General features: G+C 40.3%; 1 protein-coding gene across 3 annotated transcripts in view; it reads right to left on the bottom strand.

Moving 5' to 3' along the window:
- The window catches only part of coro2ba (coronin, actin binding protein, 2Ba), a 29,792-nt gene extending 11,872 nt beyond the window's left edge, over positions 1-17,920 (bottom strand). Inside the window, exon 1 of one of the 3 annotated variants that reach the window (XM_088004168.1) lies at positions 17,545-17,920. In XM_088004168.1, coding sequence (XP_087860294.1) covers positions 17,545-17,559 — 15 coding nt within the window. In that variant the 5' untranslated portion in view covers positions 17,560-17,920. Of the gene's footprint in view, positions 1-3,204; positions 3,551-17,544 lie in introns of those variants that run through there. The other 2 variants (XM_088004170.1, XM_088004169.1) reach the window with 2 other exon arrangements.
- Between the last annotated feature and the right edge of the window lie 5,113 nt (positions 17,921-23,033).

The raw sequence follows: 23,033 nt of genomic DNA, 5'->3' as shown, positions 1-23,033 counted from the left end.
ACAATCTTTTAAAAATCCTGACCTGCCGATTCCGATTTCGGCCAATACCCAACTTTTTGTCTGACACGGCGCTAAATATAGCAAGAAAGTCATTGTCTTGGCAACAGTGGGGTGTCTATTGTTGACTGCAAACTTGCAGAAATGACCTGGTGGACTAGTCTCTCAGTCAAACCTCTCTCATGGAAGAGCAGAAGAGGACAGCGGTTGATTTTTAGACCTATGCTGAGGTAGAGAAGATCGGTGGATAAGATCAGCTTCGTATTGGCCGGTCACCGATCTCCCAAAATTGAGGAGATCATCTCAGATAAATCAGGCTGATAAATCTTCCTAGTTTGTGTGGCAAGCACTTGGAAAGCTTAGCAGAGCCACACAGAAGAAATATTTCTATTGTTTATTTTGTGCAAAGCAGTACTAAAATCAATGCAATCAATTTGGAGTCTTAGTAAAGTAAACAGAGCCAAAAGCTAACATGCTTTAAGGCAGATTCATGTGTAAGAATGGCCCAGTCGTTCTCCAGACCCTAATTTGATTAAGAATCCGTGATGAGATTTGAAAATTGATGGTCGTAGATGCTCTGTCTCCAACCTCACCATGCAGTTTTGGAAAAAAATATATTGGAGAATCCGATTCATTGAATAAGTGGACCCTTTTTGTTAGCTAAAAATGTAAACGGAAATCAAACACGACAAAACTGGAAAAATTTAAATCAGCTTCCATCGAAACAGATCCTGTCCCTACATATTTTTTGAGTCTCAGGATATTGTAGGCAGAGATAGAACCTGCCATTTTTACATTCACATTCTGTAAACTCACTGGCACAGGCTGGGCTGGCCCATCTGTGCAGACGTGATAGCAGTCACACATGCAGCGCTGGGAAATTATCCAAACTTCTGATGGGTGTGAGACTCTTGAAAGGTTGCGTTCAATGCACAGGAAAGAAGAAAAAAAAACCCTACTGACTATCAAGCCGAGTAAATAAATTACAAAATAAGGAAAGAAGAAGAACAATAAAAAAAAAGCTCAAATCAGCACAATAAAGTGCATTTTGTCTTTGTGTACAACACGTACAACAGAAAAGCAGCAAATGTTTACGGCTTGTAACCAAGAAAGAAAGAGAATTGCTTTTATTTGACTCAGGAGGCACTTTTTGGTTTTCGTTACCACATCAATGCCCTGGTGGAGCTCTTGATGTTTAGAATTAGCTGGTTCAGCCGCAGGGCACTGATGCTAACTTTTAAACCGTTCTGGGAGAGGAGGGGGGGAGTGAGACTCTTACTGGTGCATTTCATCGCATTTTGATCAATTTTCTGAAACAGGATGTGCGAGAAGGATTTATTGCTCCCGTCAGATCAGTGGCAGCGATCCCGGATGACATCAGGCGATCCTCTATTCAGCATTGTTCCACAGATAAGGGGGTTAGCTGCTACTGGTGGTGGGAGGGGTGCAGGCATGCAAATAGAAACATCCTCTAACCACGCTGCTGCTGTTGTCTCCTCATTATCTAAGCAGAAAAGAAGAATTGGCCTCAAGCTGACAACACAAGAGGCAGCCATGGCACTGCTTTTCCCTCAGCCAAGTATGTGGACTAAAGACAAGATAAAGTACTTTCAAGTTAAAGCCAAACACAAATATTTGTCATTTGTCTCATATAAACGGCTTTGTATAAGTTGAGTGTTCGACATCTTCCACTCAGAAAGGTTGAACGGCTCATTCCCAGGTCAGGATTCGACTGCACCATGCAGACTGTCACTCTATCTGCTCTAACTCAGCGCTCTTCACTGTAACCTGCATGTCTTAGCACAAAGAGGAGGCTTAGGCATATCTTCACCTTACATCAACTAGCCAACTGAATAGACACGCACACACACACACACACAAAGCAAAGCAAAGCAAAGCAAAGCTCTCAGTCAGTGAATGTCGAGCTGTGACTACCTTGCTCGGTCGGTCACATGCATGAAAGAGTCATGTTGACTTGAGGTCCCTTTGCTGACCGAAGCGTCTTGATCCTTTCAGAGATCACAACTGTGGTCTTTTCCTAAATAACTCCAATAACAATGTGCCCACTCAACGACGCTGTGAACATCAATAAAAATGAAATGTGGTGAAATGATTGAAATTGATTGATTTATTTATTTTTTTTACATTTAAACATGAGAAAAAGTCATTTTCCTCTTGAGTAGCTGAAAAACTCATCTCTGGTTCATCCAATTAAAGATAACAAAGCGCGTTATCTACTGCTGATAAGATAATGACTGCTTATAACATTTCAACAGAACCACACTTCAGAAACTGAACCATCCCTTTACCTTTGATCTTTGACTCTCTGAGGCACAGAAACATTGAACTGGGTGTTTAGGGAGTGTATTTTTTAAATCAGCAGTCAGACACAACGACGCAGCTTGATCCCAATTTATTAGCTGAATCTACAGAACAATTACTAAGCCAACAAAAATAGTATTGGCACCAATATAATGACTCCTAAGGAGCTTTCAGCTGAAATAATGTCAGCTAAGGGATGATACATCAAGTCTTAGCTCGATGTTTTCCTGTTTTCTTTTTGTTTCTTTTAGATACAAGTAATATTCAGAAAATACATAATCTCTAAAGTGGCTTCTTAAATTTCAAGCACTTGTTTATGTTTTTACTTTTGGTGGTCACTTTAAACACATAAACATCTCATCTTCATCCCATTCTGTTATATAGTATCTGATCTGGACCTTTGTCTGCGTTGGCAGCATAATGGCAGCTTGCTAAGGAATTAATGAAGAACAGAAGAGCAGCAGAAATTAGCCCGAGGGACGGTTGGAGGAGCCGGACAGAGCAGACTCGCCTGCTTTGAGCTCGCTCTCTCTTACAAGGATGCTCATTCATTGGTCACTGGCTTCTGGCACACAGAGCACTTCTGTCTGAGTGTGTCTTCCCTATCTCACGAGGACTTGCAGCAGAGGAGGCACAAAAAAACAGATCATGAGCGATGGCATGTAAGACTCAAAAACAGAGGCCAGATGAATCTGCATCCATCCCATCACAAGATTTCTGACTTGTGAGCTTCCTGCTCAACCTGGGGCCTTTTTAACTCTGCTGAATGTTTCCTCCACAGGCTGGATGTTGCACCCTGATGTTTTTTTTTTTTTTTTTGGCAAAACCTCTCATTTTTGACATCACTAAAGAAATCACTAAGGCTTCTGAAAGTGCCGCCCTTACCTTCCCCCTTGTCCTGGCAGTGGCTCTTCTGTCTCTGTATCCTTGTCAGGCTGCAAATATCCGCCCTCCTTTCTAAATGAGCAGCTCAGATCTCCACGCTTCCTTCCTACCTTGCAAATGTACGCAGACGGCCTGTGTCTGCCTCGTACTCTCTCATGTTTTTCTCCCCCCCCCCTGCTCTCTAAACTCTTCCCACCCTCTTCTCCTCCTACTAGTGCTGATAGCTGCAGGGCACGCACCCCCTCCTTCTTCCTCTCAGCCCTCTCTCCCATCCTGCCACTCAGTCGTCTCCAGCTCAAGCAGCAGCAGCAGCAGCAGCAGCAGCTCTGTAGTAGTAGCCATTCATCCTCTTCCCTCTCCCACCCCCCGCTGCGTGTTTGAAATCACAAGGCCTTCCTGGCTGATTTCCAGGAACACTCTTGGTTTTTCGGCTCACTTTTCTCTGTGAATGTCTGAGCTAGACTTCCCAACTATTTCTACCACTGATATGATACTTGTGTAAATTTAGTAACGACGGATGTGATCTTCTGTTGACCTCGGCAGGAACGACATGAGGGCAAAAAAGCAGAATTGCAGAGGCCTATTTTTTAAATTGATCACGCCTAAAGATGGCGATAGCTACTAAATGTAGAATGAAACAGGTTGGTTGATGTACAATAACATGTTAAAGTTTTTCCCCAGCCCTTATTTCATGTAGTTTGCTACCAAGAAGTCAGACTTCATCAGTTCAGTCAGTTAGAAACATGGAAACCTTGTTGCTGTTATTTACGAATTTCATTTAAAAATTAAATATTTCACTGCAAGACAGTGAAATGCAAACCATTTTTCTTCTAATGATTAAAAAGTGCTCTCACATGAATGTATCAAATTGTAAACTCAGTTATTATAATAAGGTTTTTATGAGCCATCCAACATAAAGAAAGAGGCTGAAAGAAAATAAAACATGTAAATAAACATGCTATTTGTTGGCTTAATTATTAGTAAGCTAATAAATCCAAGTAACTTTGGTCTGGTGGAGACGAATTAGGGTGTAGCCCGATTTAAAAAGGTGATTTCAAAGGGAACAGTTGTTCAATTTTAACCAAATTATAAAAAAGAAAAAATTATCTACACACAACTTGTGCGTCCTAAACATGTCACTGCAAAAACTCCTATTTAAAAAAGTTAAACTGAAGCCTGCTGAGCGAATCATTGTCTTCACTAACTTAAACTCTCCACTCATAACCAACAAAGAAGCTTCTGGAAACGTCCCCCGACGGTCGGGTCGATATGCTGAGGCAGGTGTTGCAGTGAGCCCTGCATCCCGTGATGATTGTCTGAGACGTGAATTTGGCCCGGCAGGTTTTTTTTTTTTTTTTTTTTATCTTCGTGTGTTGCACATATGGGGTGAATTTCAGCTCTGCGTCCATGTGTTGTCTGTTTGCACCAGCATCTAGTTATGCAGTAGTCATGTCTTCGAGGCAGAGCACTCCAGAGAGCAGAGTGTTTATTGGGTGTTTTTATGTGTCGCCTGAAGACGCTGCTGCTGCTGCTGCTGAAACACTTTACTTGTCTAGTTTAAAGCTTTTAGATCTTTATTCTGATTTCCAAACAGATCTGGCTTCTTCATCAAAAAGCGAAGGAATCAAAATAGAAAATGACACGTTTAACTTCTGCAACCGGCAAAAAGTGATTCTATACGTTCAGTGCAAGTGGTTGGTTGGTTATTTCCAACCAGACTGGCAGCACCAAGCATGTCCTTTATTAATAAACTATACCCAGTGTACAGTGTCATACTGACTCATTATGAATCCTAAAAAGGGCCATTCAAACAGCAATAATACTGCTGAAAGGATCCATTTTTTTCTGATAAAAATGTCCTTAACGCTGGTGCCAAAGGAGGAAGTCCAACCATGTGAGCCCACATTCAGCAGGCACAAAGGAGAAATCGGCAGGGTGACTTCATGTCTCGTCACTCAGACGCAGTTAAAGCCTGTCATGCCAGCATGTCATGCTCCGTCTTTTGTTCTTCTTCCCTGGATCCGACGCTGTTCAATCATTTTAATGTCTCAGCGAGGAGCAAATTTTACAAAAACCAGTGATATCCCATTGACTCACTTGGCCGAAATTGTGTGTGAAGTGAGCGCTCCGATTACTCAGTCAAACAGGAAGTATTTCAGATGAAAGTGCTGCGGCGTTTCCTACACTGCTATGGTAATGCCTGACAGGGTGTTTGCAGTTATAAAAGACAGATGAAGCTAAAGATTTACACGGCAAACTTTTACTAAGACGACAGCGAAATACTGATGCAGAAATGTCAGTCCATTTCATGTCTAAAAACATTACAACCTCGCATTTACTCACTTCAATTTCACAACTGTATTTCGTGTTGATCCCTTTATGCTTGCCACAACAATATGAATTTGACTTCTGATATTGACCTTTCAAAAGCCTGGACAGCATCGCTGTGGTAGAAATTTAAACAATTTTCTGAGCCTTGACCATTTTAAATTGCTCTCAGTTTATAAAAGTTTCGATGGTTTTAGATTTTTCAGAATAATCTCCACAGAAGAGTCTATTGTACGATTGGATAATCATGTTACTCTGCAGAAGCAACAAACCAAACCAAACCAACGCTGCCAGAAGATGTGAAGAGCTGCAGGTGCTGCTCAGGATGTTCTCACTATAATGTGTGTTAATGAGTCTTTAAAATATGTTAATCTGCATATTTTATTGTCTGTTCTCATTTTATTTATCTTAACCCATGCTAGTTAGTTATAGTTTTAGTTTAGTTGTAATTAGAAGAGGTGCCTATAAGTACCCTCACAGCAATGCGTGAAAAAAAAAAAAAAGAACGTGACATAATTGACCTAGCAGGACCAAATGAATATCTCCATCTGGTGTTTTGTTGAATTTTCCAGATGGCTAGCTCAGGAATGTTGGAAAAGTAATAATTTATTTGAGTCTGTATGAAATTAAATCTGCTGGAAGGAGAAGTCAGAGCCACTTAAACATATCCAGCTTTGAATACTGGATTGATTTGAATATATTACAGTGGCAACACCATAAAAAAAAAAAAAAAAAAAATCAATCCAACCATTTACAAACAGCTGAAAATGCAATGGAGAACGTTTCTAAGAGTCTGCTCAGTATGAATTTTTGGAGTGTCTATCTATGATCGTCAGATGCTTCGGTGTTCACAGTAGATGCATAAAGCGCAGCTAAGAGCAGCTCTTAGGAGGGAAGCCAAGCCCATTAAGCAGCTGCAAAGCAAAAAATACAGGAAACAGAAACTGCTGAAAGGCACTTATAAGTAGATGGATGTACAGGTACAGAGGAGTGGGTGTCCTGGAATCCATCCACCTGCTGCCGCAGAATAAAAAAGATAGCAACTCTACAAACCAGCAAAATGACATGCTGGTTTGTCTTCCAGATATACTGATGATAGCGGTTTTCTGAAACAGAGCATGCCACAGCTCGTTTTCAAACACAAATGAGAGACATCTTCTTTCTTCTGCCTTCAAAAGGTCATTCAACCAAAAGCCAAAAATATGGTCTAAATTAATAATATCCCATGTGTTTGCTGCCCGTTTTCCCCGAGGAGCTTCTGGCTGTGCTTTTTGGAGCATAATGATGCAAGCAGGGCTTCACACCCGGAGTGACCGAGGGAGGGAGGCTTAGAGACACGAGGTGAAAGAGATGTCCAGAGGGAAGACATGAAACACGAACAATGAACAAAAAGGGCAAAGACAGAGAAACGCCAAACCAAAAGAGACCGTACCACTTCAGGTTAGAGATAAGAAAGGAGGGAAAAGTAAAAGGAGGAGGAGGACGAGGGGGTAGGACTGTTGATTGATTAAATATTTAAAGGGGAAAATGGCAGACAGAATGGAGGAGCAGAGGGAGATCTTAGCAGACAGATTAGCCCCCCTCCGTCAGACCACCTGGCTGCTCTGCACATCTGCACACAAAGGCGGCTTAAAACTGAGTTAGATTAATATTGATTTCCAGAGACGCCTTAAAAAAAGAAACAAGGTAAAATTTTGCCTCGACTTTATGATTTTAGCACCTAGATTGCATTTAATCCACTATAATCCATTAGATATTCTTAACAAACAACAGCTTTTAAATTGAAAACAATGTAGAAATACTGCTCGTTTATTTTTGTGATCATATAAAGTTTGAATGTCTGAGCAAAGTTAAAACAGTCGTTTAAGAAACATGTAGAGATGCAACATAGCAGGAAGTTCATTTACTTCACTTCTCAGTCACATCAGCTGCAAAGTCAAATCAGTTTTTCACGGACAGATCGTGAAGGGCGAGACGGAGGAGTTCTGTGATCAGATTACAGAAACCCATCACTACAGTAAGACCACAGAAACAGCTCAGGAATAAATACGCAGTCAGTGGCTTCAGGTTTCAGAGGTTTTTTTTTTTTTTTTTCCAGATATCACATTTGGTAATTGCTGATAGAGCATGACTGCTTAGAGGTTCTTATATCTTTTAATGCAGATGATGGCCAGGAGGCTGAGGTGCGGCTGTTGGATTAGCTGGTTTCTCAGAGCTGCTTGAGAGCCTCTTCACACGGTGGACTGTAAAAGAGCGACTCGTTTTACTATTGCTTAGAAACGACTTTAAATGTCCACTAAAACTGTGTAAAATTCAGCTTATTGGGTTTTCTCCACCAAACTGGTGCCAGTGCGAAACCACAAGCTCTGTCACAATCCTGGGGCGGCTGGGCTTCGGTTTCCATTTGTGTTTGCACTTTTATTGTTCAAATGTTTAAAAAGTCTTGTTTTCTCTAGTTCATAAATATTATTTCTAGGATGTTGTCAAATCAGACTTTTCCCCTTTAGATTCTAGATCATTTCAGATTGTATTTAACTCCTTTGCCATTTTTTCACCTCTCCGTCGTTTACCTGTTTGCCTTCTTCCAGCTGCACTCAAAAATCAGCCCCGTGTCTTTTGTCATCAGTGTGGTCTTTGCCTTAAACACCTTCACACTGACATATTTTACTGAATGACACAGCAAGATTAATACTGCGTTATCTATAATTTCAGCTTTATATTGAGGATAGAAATGAGTTAGACATTTAAAGTGGATATATCATGCTTTTAAATCCTTCTTCTTCATATGTGAATCATTTATTTATGGTCTCTATAGAGCAGAACTTCAATGTTTCGGTCTGATTTCCTTGTTTCCCCCTGTTCTGAGGTGCATTTTGGATTAACTCATTTCACTGCATTTTTTTTTTTAATGTGAATGAGACCTTTCATGACCCCATTCCCCTCAAGGACAAAAAGAAGTAGACTTTGGATGACATGTCCCCTTCAAATAAGGAGAGGCATCATGATTTCTGTTGTCAAAAGTTAATAGCTTCTCTGAAAAAGCTCCAAATTGACTGAAAATAGCAGAAGGTACTGTAAAAAACAGACCCAGGAGAAATACTACGACGTGGGAAAACTAAAACGGTTGGACAAATCTTCATTTGATGTTGACTGCAATGAACAAATCACTTGCCGGTTTCACAAGCCTGAGAAACAGCGACTTGTCCGTCCAAATTGGATGAGACACAAAGCTTTGAAGCCCAAGAATGTAGATCCTCAGTTTGCCAGGTGAACTTTCTCAGCTGTATCAGTAAGCAGATGGACTCGGGGCCCTGGTGGTTTCTCAAACTTTTTGGCTCTTTAGAAGATAAGAGTTGGAGATGAAAAAGGACAGCTCAGCGCCAGACGATCTCAAGAGCCAAACACTTCCCATTCCTGACGGCTTACTGTTTGAACCCTGATGAAAAGAATCATTTGCATTGCTGCAAAGCAGAAACTCTGGTTATGTTAGGGAAATTTAAGGAGACAGGACTTAATAAAAAAAAAAAAAGGAGAATTCAAATAAAGTTTTGTTGATAAGTGAGGATAAGATTTGTAAGGGTAGCTTTCCCATTTGAAGGTGAAGGTTGTTTTGAAGTCAACCTAACTCAAAGGAACTGCTCTCCTGAAGAGTTCCTTACGTTAAATAAACCATCAGGCTCGAGTACAGATGCTGCTGTTGTTTAGATTTAAAGAAAAAAAATCTTTCAAAAGACAATGTAGCTTGTAAAAGCAGGGCAGATTTGTTTAGGGACTCTCACTCAGCTGCCAGTCCACTTTATTGATCCATCAGTTGCATGTCCGCCATTTGTATAGAGCTATGATCGGCTGTGTGTCCCAGTTTAAAGGGCAGATGTAAAACTCAGACCTATTTTTCCTTTCCTCTATGGAGGCAGATATTTAATTTAGTCCATATCTCCGCAACAGAGGCTTTTCCGGCACCATTTAGTCCCAAGTGAATTAGCTAATTTCCAGTGTCAGACTTTGGCTCATTGTATTATCTGTGTCATCCTCATTTCATCTTAATTTTTGTGTTATTTTGCTTTAAACACAATGGACAGCTGACTTTTCAAGATAATTAGAGAAAAAAAGAAACATGATTTTCATACATTCTCTTGTCGAGGGTGTTATTTATTAAGATACACAATGCTTTTGACAACTTATTAAAAAAAAATAAAAATAAAGGAAGCAATCTATGATTAATAGGATGTAGTCCCAACTTTGAAGCATTTACTGGGAGTGAAAAAGTATTTGCTGGCTAGAGTTACTGCAAGAAACTCCAGCGTTTCTGGAAAGCTACTTTCCAGTCATGGTCCCAGTCTACAATGCGAGTAAGCGCAAATGCATATGGTGCATGAGAGTACGTGTTATATTCCCCACTTTGTACTTTCAGCAGAACATCCACCTAGAAAAATGAGCTAGCTCTTCGGCAAGCAACCAGGAATCGTTTTACCCGCGGCGAAGACGGTGAAAGCTGAAGTAAAGACACAGCTGGCTCTCAGCTGGTGACTCCATCTTGTAAGCAATAAAGAAGGGAAGATGCATACCATAATTCAAAATTTGCTCTCTACAGGGTCTTTGCATGGAGAAGTTATTCTCCACATTAAAAGCCAGCACAAGACTAAAATGTGGCTTATTTTAAACAAAGTATTGAGTCTAATGCAAACCATGTGGGTGAGTGTTTGTGTTTATTGAAAACAGTGTAGCTACAAGTGTACCTGATTTAGATTAGTCAAAACTACGTACGGGATTATGTAATAACAGCTAAAGTGTCCAAATATCGACTGGTTTCAACCAATCAGGTGAAGTCAGTTGGATTAGATCAGTAAAATATCTGATGGATTAAAGACTTGAACCAAAGTATCTCCAGACATTAAAGCATTTTCAGGCAAGACATGAATCTCATGTCAACATGATTATCTGCTTGACTTTAGCTTGTGTGGTGTCCAAACACGAAGCACTGCAGAACTGTGATTGGTTGAATGTAAAAGAAAAACGGTAAGTGGTTTACGAAATCTTAAGAAAATCGAAACAAACTGAATTTGATAGTGTGGAAGCATCTGCACAAACATAGAGGTCTAGAGCATTTACCGCCATTAATGACTTCATGTCTTGCGATTAAGTTTCTATTATGCTGATCAAAAGAAACCTCTAAAATAAAAATACAAGAAAAAAAATTGACATCACGATGCATTAGAACACAAAGGGTTCTCAATCAAAGACGGCAAACAAGATTTGTAGCCGAAGCTAAAAATGGGTGGCTAGTCAAGGGGACCTACAAACTTAAAGCAATTCTGCTAGGAGGAATGGGCCAAAATCTTAGCAAACTACCTAATCCAGAAAAGAGATCCTGGTTTAAAATCATTGACAAAAACTAATGTGTTTAGCCAGTGCATGTAAATATCTGGCTTTGGGTTCATGCATCCTCATAGCCGCCATGATCAATATGTTCAATGACGAGCATATTCTCATCACAGCATCACAAGGCCAAATCACTCTGTTTAATCAATCCCTGATTCCAACCACAAAGGAAATAACAGCAAACGCCACTGTAGTTAGAAGAGTGTGCTGCTAAAACAGCACAACACAAACATCTCAATGACCAAGTCAAAGTTGTTGTGTGTCTTTTACATCACAGCTTTTCCCATGTGCACCTCTGGGTTCATGAGGTTCGCAAAATGTCGATGAAGTCTTGCCAATGAAATGGATTGCTTTGCAAAAAAACAAACTCAGACCAGGATTCATCTATGGTTAATCCTGCCGACACTTTCACTGTGATGCAATCGTCATAAGAGGCTTATGCACTTGTAGTTTGCGTGATCTCCCCATATCCCATCAGTTGTGAACCACTGTGAAAAATAGAGAAAATGTAAATACTTTGTGAAACTACGTCTTAAGTACGGCCGAAGGCTTAGCATGAAAATACACGGAGCATTTAGAAAGACAGTAAAAGGACAACACGTGGGGCAGAAAAGCACAAAAAGGGAGCTGAGAAGCCCGAAGTAATCAATGTTGCACAGACTAAAACCTATATTTACACTGTGATCAGTGCCAATGGGGAATAACAGTGCTGAGTTTGACCCCAATGAACTCAAGCTGCAGATATGTGTGTATTTGTGTGCTTGTGTGGGTGGCAGCTTCATCCTCCATGTGTTCGGTCTCTCGTTGCCCCACTCCCCACTAATGACTGCTGTGTTCTCAGTTTCACAGCCCTGTGGTAGTCGCAGAATACACACAGAACTTTATAATGCAAGTTTATGATAGGCACCTTCCACTGTGGCGAGCATCATGTTTGAAGCAGAGCTCCAACAATATGAATATGCGTAAATAAAAAGAGAGAGAGAAAAAAAATCACCGCGCATCGTATCCACTCACAATACCATGTGTGAGTGATAAATTACAAAACATTAATCATCTGCGCTGATCCTGCCAAATAAATGAGAGTTGAAGTTGCATAAGCATTAAAAAAAAATGTCGTTGATGTAAGCTGTGATTTTTAGCTGGGTGGGAAACGCAGCTCTTAATGTCCGTTTTACAAAACTGCATCAAGCTTTCCATGCAGGTTGTTTCACTGGGAGACTAAAGCAGGTGATATTGTAATGCTGACATTTAAATTCAGTAAGAAATCCACAAAAAGCATTATGATCTTTGGTATTCATGACATGCCCATCAAGGGAACCAAAACGATACTAAAAGGCTTACATTTAAAATTGTGGTACTTTCCTGGATGATTTATTCTAAAAGTGGACATCTCCAAAAGCAAAATATCACAAGACAAAACAAAAATACAGATTAGGCCAATTGGCATGCCTTTGTCAGAAACTGACCTTTATGAATAAGTGAAACATTTATCTCTGCTTTTCATCAAAGTCCGTCGACAGGATGCACAACCTGCATCCCGACTGAACCAACTGAGCAAACAAACACAAACGTGCACACACACATACGGGATGTACACTTAATCTCAGCTGAAGGGGAAATGAAGGGAATGCTGGAAACGGACGTTCTCTCCCGTCTCCTAATTTTCTCAGAGGAGCTTCGCAAATAATTTCACATCATTTCCGTCCATTTTATTTGAACTCCTTCACCTTTCGGGGAATCCAAAAAAATGAATGCTCTGTTCCAACGAAAGCCACAACAAAGCCGTTTCCCTTTGCACTTCACTCGATAGAGTTAAGCCATGTTTTGGCAGATCTTGTGTCTCATTTCTCAGTGAAGAAATTATTGATACGGTAAGAAGAAGGAAGAAGAGCAGCTCCCCAACTCTCCTGCCAGCGGACTTCGGGTTTTTCACACAGAACTGCAGAGTACAGTTTTACATACAGTCACAGCAACACAGACACACTCTGAGCTTAGTAAGGAAGCTTTTTGACTGGCAATGAGCTCATTGGATCTGAATGTCTTCCTGTGGTGAATGCTTTTTTGTTGCTTTCACACAATATTCCTTCCCCCCTCCCCCGCTTTGTTTAATAAAGAGGAAAAACAAAAAACAAAAAAATCACATACAATTTTCCCTCCCTGTCATTCTTTTATCTGTTCTGCTAGAAAAGGCTTAGTTTCGTAATACTTCTACTAAATCAGCTTAGCTGTTGTGTAATTTTCTTGCCCCTGAAAAAGCAGGTTTTTGGGTTGCCAGGTTAGCGATTTAGCTTGCAGTTTTATGTGCCAGTGTGTGTGTGAGAGAGGGTGTGCGGGTAAACAGCAGACTTGACAAATGGCCAATGGTCTAAATCAGACTCAATTAAGATTTATGGTGGGCGAGGTGCTCCAAGTAAAGAATTCAGACAGTTTAAGTGCGTGTGCACATGGCGGTAATTTTCCTGTGGCACGTCTTAGTTTTCTGTTTCACTTAAACAAGTAAAATTACAATAAAATTATAGTTACGAGGAAAGAGTAGATGCTTTTTATAGCACATCGGGACTGGTTTTATCCCACTTGAGTCCCGATAGGCTTACTGTACTGTTAAGAGCAGATGCTGTACCATAAACACACCGAAAATGGCTTTCAGACGTCTTTACAACCACACGTGTGCCTGACATCAGAGAAGCATGCAGGGCTCTGTGTCATAATTGGAGTGTTTGCAGATATATAATTGCAAACACACACACACACACACACACACACTTTGAATTATTTTGGATTCACTTCAATACGTTTACTGTAAAGCCTTCATTGGAGAGCAACATATATTTATGCGTTTGTAAGAACTAACATTTATCAACACATGGACTACCGTCGGTGTTATTGAAACGACTGTTTATTGCTGTCTAAAGGAACAAAAAATAAAAGGATTGCAAAAGCTCTTCCTCCAACTGTATGCCTGCTTGATCACATGCAATTCCTGGAAATGCTTCATTGTGTCGTCCTTCCAAAAAACAAAGGAATGTGGAAAGAGGTGGTCTTGCAAATCGCAGCTTTTGTTATTTAGAGGGTATTCACCAAAATGTCTGAAGGTCTGTAGTACAACTATTCATCATCAGAGTTAAATGGATAACCTGCTAAATGTTGATAAACGACACAGTATTAGTAGCATAATTTTAGTTCTGTAGTAGTTTTTCCAACCCGACATGTCTGACTGAAGTCCGTCTGGCAGAGTGACCACCGTCTCCTGAAGAGGTCAGTTTGCTCCTCGGGTGAACACCACAGCAGCTGGACACCATTGGACCCGTTCACACAAATCAGAGCCTTTAGAAGAATGGCCTCTTGCTCATTTACTGATTTGCAAAGAGAAAATCATCAAGAATCATTAAGAAAAACAGAGCGATATGCTGCAATAAAGCAGCATGTATCACAGGTTTTGCACGCAGCGTGAGATCTGTAATGGATTAATGATGATGCAAAAACAAGCATGTATAATGTCATAAATCTAAGAAGGGAAATGCCGTATGCCAGAACACAGCCATGAGGGGAAGCAGACACAAACCAACTGCTCAGTCAGGGGCAATCCTTTTATTTTCTGTTTTGTCTGATGCTTTTTGCAACTCAATCACCCAGAATAAAGAGCATCTGGATCTGGAAAGAGGTCATAAACATTCATTTTATCTATAATGATCTTTCATAGTATTTTCTAAATGACCCTTCACAGTCATTTAATGCCAGAAGGGTTCCTCGCCATGTTGAACAGCAAACAGTCGTGGGTGCAGACTTGTGATGACCTATATTCTCTGTCAGCATGTGAGTAAACAGGAGGTTTTCCCTCGGTTGACTGAGCAAGCTTGGTAACTAACCAAACTAATTCCTTCACATTTAGCATTAAAACCACTGAGCACCTTCCTAAACCAACACATTTCAGTACTCACCATTTTTACCATGAAGCAGGAGTTTACTGCTTAATTAATAGAGCCGAATGTTCTTTGATATGCAAGATTTTACAAAAAGCCTCTAATTATAGCCTGAAAACTAACTTAGAGTAGAGAAAATAAAATGCATGAACAGGCTACAGCTGGCGTTCTCTCTACTGTGACATCATTTAATAGATAAACAGTATCAGTAACATGATAACAGCTTTGATTAAAAAAAATAAATAAATAACTAGCAATTTTTCAACCAACATTATAAAAATGTTTTCATGGTGATTCTTGAAAGTCTCTTCCAGGTTTTTTGGTCAGAAATGCTCATCAGCAGCTTCCTAGTTTATGTTTGAAGCAAGTAAAGAAAAATACTTTGCGTTTCTTAGAATTAAAACAAAAAGTAGAACTGACTGACACCTGAACTTAGTGACACTAAATTGTCTCAAGGTGAGTTCATCTGTACAAATATTGATTTTTTTTTTTTACCTACCTTCTGCCATTTTTGCTCTTTCCAACTATTTCACACCTATGCATCTAAGCCAAGGCCATAATATTAGGAAAACATGTAATAATGTTTAAGGATTTCACAATTTTGACAAGACTTTCAATAAGTAAACAAGTATTCAAATAATCTATTCCTGCTTGTAATAAAACAAAAAATATTGAGCTACTGGGAAACGTAACCCACCAAAACAAACAGATTTATTGCAATAATAATACATTTACGATGTATTATGAAGACTATTCAAATCATTGTATGGCAATAAATATCTTTAAGTATTTTCATTAAACATGACAATTAATGGTCATAACAAAATCCTCACTTCTCTTATACTTGAAATATGCCTTTCTATAAATTTTACACAACACCATTTCCACTTCTTGACTCTGTCAGAATAAGGAACATGAGAGATGACCCCCCTACTGGTAGACATGATTTATTAAGAAATAAAACCTAATTTCTTTACAAGCCTCAAGTAAAATACACAAAAATAACAAACTCAGTTTGTCAAATTGGGCACAAAATAAACTCCTTGTTGGTAAGAATTGTGCAAATCATCCAACATGCTGCCATTAAAAATAAAAAATGGCACAAAACAACCAGAGGTACAACATGGCAAAGAGGTGAAATAACCTCCATCCAAAATCTGACACCACCCCAAGCATCGAGTGTCCCACGAAGGTTATAATAACGGAACAAGGAGACAGGCTGGTCTTGGTATATTTTAAAAGTGCAGGCCAGATTATGCAGATCTGGGTTTGTTGTGTTGCAGGGGCTTTTCCCGCGTTCAAAACTGCCTCTCTGGGTCTTTGTGCTGAAGGGAAGGAGGCTGTTTAGTCCTGTCAGCACAGCAGCTCGTGTCCCGTGTCCCTCCCAAGGTGACTTCTCTGTTGTTGGCAGGCAGAGCCACGAAAACAGCTACCTAGAGTCTCTCACTGCATCTCCCACACAGACATTCATCATCATCATCATCATCTAGATGGCACTCGGAAATCTGCCATTGTACCTTCCTGTGTTCATTTATTTCTTCTTTACCCTTATCTGATTCACTGTTTTCTTAGGAAATCAACACGCCAGATAAAACAAAAGCGCGGCAGCGTTCATTAAAATTCTCTCCTGTGCCTTTTGGCCTTGACTACCGTGAGATTTAATTCATGGCTAAGTGCCAAACATGAGCACCTGACCTTTTCCTCTTCCGCATCTCATAGTGGAGATTGCTCACCTACACAGCAGAACACAGACCTCCCACACAATCTCTCACGCAGCCAGGAAAACGCACTTTGCAAGCAGCTGTCTGTAAATTTGAGTCAGGGACTGCAGCTGAAAATGCGAGCGTCGTCGCTCTTTATCAATGAAACTTTGGGGCGGAAATTGCAGGTGTCTTGTCACCACCAGTGCATTAAATAGGCCATTGTCCCACGTCTACAGTAGGTCATCTATTTTGGTCCAGGTTAAGTCTCTACACGGGAGTAGGTGTGCCAGTTTCCTCTCTGTGTGCGTCTTCCTCTCTCCCTCCCGGGTAATTGATTAAGAGGATTCATCTGGGTGCTGCATGTTAAGCACAGACTGCAACCAAACACACACACACACACACACACACACACACACACACACACACACAGGCTACTAATATCCACACAAACACAGCCAAGCACATTGGTAAGTTCCCCTTGAGTGGACACTGCACTATTTACACACATTCCCAGAGAAATCATGAAACTAATCATACTGATACACACCTCACTCTAACTCCCACTTTAACGTTGAGCAAATATCAGAGCCATTAGCTGAAGTTTTTTGATTTTCCTTGTGGGGAGCCCATCATTTAGATTTATTCTCCATAAAGTTCCATCTGTTTGTCATATTTATAAGCAACTACACGCTGAAGGGACGCACTTTATTCCTGCCGCTGTTGGAAAAACAAATCATCTGACTGTCAGTTGATTTTTTTTTTCTTCTTTTTTTCCCTCAAGAAAGAGCAGCAGACCTCGATCACACCAGCAGCTGTGTCAACTTGCCAAGAATGACATTTTAATGCACGTTAAAAACAACAGATATTTCAATAAGCTGATCCCATCTGCATCGTTGCTCAACTTTAACATTACTTAAAAAGCTCTTCTTCTATCATCTACAAACAACATCTGGCATAAATTTTAAGACAGAGTCAAAGTTACATCTGGAATTGAAGCCTTCCTTCCCTACCTTTGTGACAGTCATGCAGAACCAGTGGGTGAGGAGCAGGCCAACGTCCCCTTCAAGCAAAGAAGAGCGCCGCAGGAGTGGCACAGTGATGATGATGATGAGGAGGAGGAGAGGAGGGCAGCTCTGCTGAATATGCAGAGGGGAGAGCACAGAGAGGAGGGGACGGTCAGGTTGGTGTGTCTGGCTCACTCAGTGCGAAGGGGCAGACTCCTGCTGCAGTGAAGTAATAGCTGGCAGTCGGCGTGTGCCTGGTTACTACAACAGGGAAAAGCTCCCAGCTAGGATACACCCCTCCTCCCTCACTAGCTGCTAACTCGCAAACCCACCCACACAGGGACGATGCGCGCAAAGCCCGCCCGCCTGCCACTCACAGCTCTTCCCGCTCTCCGCCGCTGATCAGCGATGGGCTAATACAGCTTATCGATGAGCAGCGGGGAAGGGCTGCAGGAGGAGGTGGGAGCAGGGCTGCCTGCCTGGGACGGGGGGAGCAGACTGCAGAAACAGAGGAGGGAGGGAGGGAGCTGGACGCTGTGTCGCAGTCTGGTGAAAATGAGTGAGAACAAGAAGAGGACGTAAAAAGCGCCTTTAATTTTTATTGAGTCGGGCAGGAGCACAGAAACACATTGGGAAGTTGTCTTTAAAGGAACAATAATGCCCTTCAAACAAATTAAGTCGATTTATCTTCCCGAGGATGTTCATGGAGGGGGTGCGGTTTCCAAAACTCTGAGGCCCATCTGTACTTCCTTCAGCTCTGACCTTCAGCATAAAATTGAAACTTGTGCTGTCCAAATGAAAGTTAGCTCATCTGTCATGGTCCTCAAGTGGAAATCGATGGACTTGCAGCTTTACTAGAAACTAGTATTGTTACTTCTATTTTGTTAAGACAGAATCGAAGCTTTACACTTAAAGTTTCAGTTGGTTCTGTGCTTCTGTTGGACAATATTTGGATTGTGCCCAATAGGAAATGAGCGTAGTAACAAAAAAGCAAACACCTACTCTTGCAGAGTAACACATCTTTATCATACTGTCTGGGGAAAAAAAGGGCACTAGAGACGAGGCAAGATTCCTACACGGTTTCCATGGCTCATCCTCCCACACTTCTTTATTGTGCCTGCAGCCCACAATACTGGCTTTGTTGTTGTGGATCTATAAAAGTTGTTACAAGTTTAAACGCTTAAACACCAAACTCAGCAATGTTATGAGATATCTGCTCATTCTACTTTGCAGCCATTGGGATTTTTTTCCTCCTCCAGTTCGACTCTGTACACTTAAATTGTCATTTGGTGGTGTCTTTCCTCAACCTCGTTGTCGTTTGACGCCCCAGTCACAGCATTTCCTATCTGGAACAATAGAATTTCCTGTGTCTGTGTGCAATTTTTGGATGGAGGCGGAGTGCCTTTAAATTGCAGGAGACCGTACAGAGAAAATATACATTATCTAGGTCATAAATGTCATGAATGCTAAGTATTATTTTAAGCTAAGATAAAGAATTTACAAAGAGATGGGGCTGTTCATTGTTACTCCACTCATTGGTTATTTCCTTTTCGTATCACTGACAACACTTAAAATTTAAGTCATTTAGAAGGAACAACCACGAGGCAGTAATTTGTTTTAAAATGCGGTGAGAAACGTACCAATGGTGCCATTGGGGTGAATTAACTGTGACGGATTTCTAGGGATCCTGGAAAAATGCCACAATTGCGGTTCACTCCATGCCAGAAGGTGTGGAAGGAAAACACGTAATCTGCAGGGAGATGGTGGAAAAGTTGGTGACCTGCACAACTCTAGAAACCACCATGTGTCAATTATTATCAACAATGTGGGCCTCTGCTCAAAGAAATGACAAAACAACATCTGTATTCAAATTGAGAGCAATATTAAACAATAGTGCTCTAGCATGACTTTAATTTTCAAGCAATTTATGTCCTGTCTGTTTCAAATTTAGATTTTCATTTCCTTGTTGACTGTTTTGACCATCTGGCGTCTGTGGATCAAATACAGGCCATATGTAACAGGTTGCCGCCATCTAGTGGTCTTATTGTGTAATTGCCTGCAACTAATTTATTGTAATGGATTGAGAAAGATAAAGGCGCATTTACATAAAAAAGTTAAATAAAACCATAGTCGCACAAATGTTCTCTTCTATGTTTCATATCAAGCAGAAGCAGACATTATATGGGAAAAATATTGTCAACAAAAATACTCTTACTCCAAGTTAAAGTTGTACATTTTCCAATTTAAAGTGTCCTATGAATCTACATTTTATAGTTAATCAGCATTACCTCCCTGTACGAGAATCTCAGATATGGTTTTAAAGCACTAAAAGCAGTACAAGTTAACTTGTCTTTTTATTAGGTTTATGCTGATTTTACTACAGTGACGTTAAGCAATGTAGCTGAACTATAATGTTAATCAGTGATTAACACAATTAACAACTGTAGCTGAGTTTTTACAGTTGGAGAAATTACAATTTATAGATAGCCATTTTAGTCCTTTTAAAGTGCTAAAACTTTAAAAGTTTTAGCACTTTAAAAGGCAGGAGTATTGATTTTAACCTTTATGTTTTTCCCTTATCAAAAACATATCTGGAGTGTTGCTTTGATTCTTTCACGCGTATTTGAGAAATCCTTGAGTCGCCGGTGGCAGCCATTCTGGGGTGCCTAAACACTTGCTTTTGGCGCCGTCTATTTACACACGGAGCACAAATGTTGCAATTTTCGTCCCCAATTGAAAGAAATCTAGGACTATCAAGTGTGAAAACACTCTAAAGCCTGACAATAAGCTTAGAAAAATAAATACAACTACACAAGAGACAGAAAGCAAGAGAAATCTGATAAACTAATGGAAACTTGTAAGAAACTAAGAGAAATGGCCAGAACATGGCAATGACTTCAGAACATAAGTATTCCACACGTTCAAGGTTCATGGTGAGATGAAGGTTCCAGTGCCACTGAGAAATCACAACAAGCATCTTGTTGTGCACGGCCATTAGTGGTGCTTCTCCACCAGAGAATCGTCTTCTCTGGTAACTTCCAGATTAATCCCAACTCTGTAATATTCAAATTGAAACTTTCTACCTTCCAAGGATCTCTGAAATGTTAATCCACTTACTGCTGTGTTCCTGCATCAATCCAACATCTCTGGAGCCGTTTTTAGTTAGCTACCCGCAGCCCTCCTGAGATGTTTACCTGCTGCTAATAAAATATCAGGGTATCCAACAATGTCCAAAAAGTTAAAAGACAATATTTTCCTAATCATTACACAACAGAAGCATGTGGCCACCACTGCGTAGCTTATACTCACAACTGTCAGAAGGTGCGGAGTGAATTTGTATTTTTAGGGGAACAGTGTGGCCTTTTCAAAAGACACAGTTCCAGCATCTCAGAAACATCTAACATATGAAATAAACCCACGTTACCTTCATAGGCAACGTGGGTTTGCCCTTTTTTAAATCACTGATTGATGCAAGACAGAATATCTAAAATGTCTAACACTACTAAAATCATGCAACTGCTAGATTTGCAACTCACTAACTGCTGCTTGCCTTTAATTTTCATTATCTGCCTTGCTGGTCTGCAGACAGCAGAGGGAGAAAGAGAGACATGAATGGGTTGTGGGAAAGATGACGATATGCATGAAAGGTGCATTGTCAGGCGATTATGCACATCCAGGCAATTTATGCTGCGCTTTCGAACCAGCTTAACCACCAGAATGGTGACGTTTCATCCAATTCTCTGACACTAGGCAACCACATGATTTACCCTCACAGAAACCGTTGCACTCATGGAACATTTAATGTAGGGGGGCTCAAATTTCAGCTTCTCTGGTGCAAAGATCAGTGTTCCAGCCACTCGCACTTGGCAAAAATGAAAAAAAAAAAACAAAGAAAACACACACACACATACCACACACACACACACACGCACGCACACACACACACACACACACACACACACACACACACACACACACACACACACACACACACACACACAGAGAGAGAGAGAGAGGTAGAGAGGAGAAGTAGAGGAGAGTGTCCAAAAGAAAAATTGTGCATCAACTAATAAGGAGTGAACTGAAGTTCCACACACAAAGAGGAAATTGGCAATGAGAGTTTTAGATAAATCTTTACGGTTCATTCGGACTGTCTCATGATGCCTCCCACAGCTATGAGTAAACATTTCTACGCAGCCCCTTCAAGCGACACCTTCTCTTTCAGTGTCTTTCCACTGGATTTTATTTCATATAAGTCTTTTCTCCCAGTGGGGTTTTCCTTTCCTGAGCCTCTCATTTTCTCTGTTTTTTCACCTGCCGGTCATTGGGGCAAACTTAAGTAATCCTCCTAGTTCCAGCCCCAGTCATTTACCTCTGATTCGTGACAGTGTCAACAGCAGATGCATTTGTACTTTAGATGTGCTAATTTATGTGATTTCTTTAATATATTCTTTTAAAAAACCTCATCATATTTTTTAACCCTGCTTTTGTGCAGCAGTTGTGCTGTGTTAAATTATCTTGGTATCACAATCTTTCAAATTCGGAAGGATGCATTTTTAACCTCCCCATAGAGCAGTCATTAGGATTTATTTAGAATCAACACTAATATTAAAAAGCACTTTAAATAAAATTGAAATATTACTGGTAAGGTCATGTAGCATACAATGGAAACACAAACATTTCTCAAAATCAAGTCTTCTAAAAGGGCGACCAGCCCTATTTTTGACTGAGCTGGGGAAGAGTCTGTACATCTAAACTGCATCAGACTGATTCTGAAGGAACCTCTACAGTCTGCACTTCTGGGGAAGAAGATGTCTACAGGTGCTGATCTACTAATCAGTTATAGACATTCTAATAGTTACAATGTGTTAGTCTAAAAAAACTAATTTAGTTGATTTTTTAAGGCAACGTCTTAATCATTCACAAGACATAACAGTTATTTATGGTACTAATAATTAAGGTTGTATCCATCTTAATTTTTCTGAACATGATAATGATTACATTGTATAAAAGACAGCATTTAAAAAATAACTGATATCTTGACTGATAATTGGTATCAGACTCACATGAGCCAAGTCTGAAAACAACAAGTTATGTGGTTAAATGTCAAGAGATGTGAAATAATATCAAAATTACTGCTGGAGGACTGTGGTAAATTTTCATAATCAATTCATGCCACGACAGTAAAATATTTTATATTAATGCTTCTTCTTCTTACTCATCTTTACTGTCCCAACAATAAGGTGGCTCTTTATAATTTTTCACTTTTTGTCCCTTTGCCATTATGTATCTGTCTCTCCTCTCAGACACACACTCACCACACAATGTCTGGAAACACACACATACACACACACACACACACACACACACACACACACACACACACACACACACACACACACACACACACACACACACACACACACACACGTTAACTAACAAAAGCCCAACATGTGGTAGCAGTTAAACGGGCTTTTGCAATCTAGTAGACCTAA

This window comes from Poecilia mexicana, unplaced genomic scaffold (genome assembly GCF_051168715.1).
Source record: "Poecilia mexicana isolate PSO_F unplaced genomic scaffold, ASM5116871v1 scaffold_3, whole genome shotgun sequence".
In the NCBI taxonomy this organism is placed as follows: Eukaryota; Metazoa; Chordata; class Actinopteri; order Cyprinodontiformes; family Poeciliidae; genus Poecilia; species Poecilia mexicana.
This window is presented reverse-complemented; position numbering and strand designations above follow the sequence as displayed.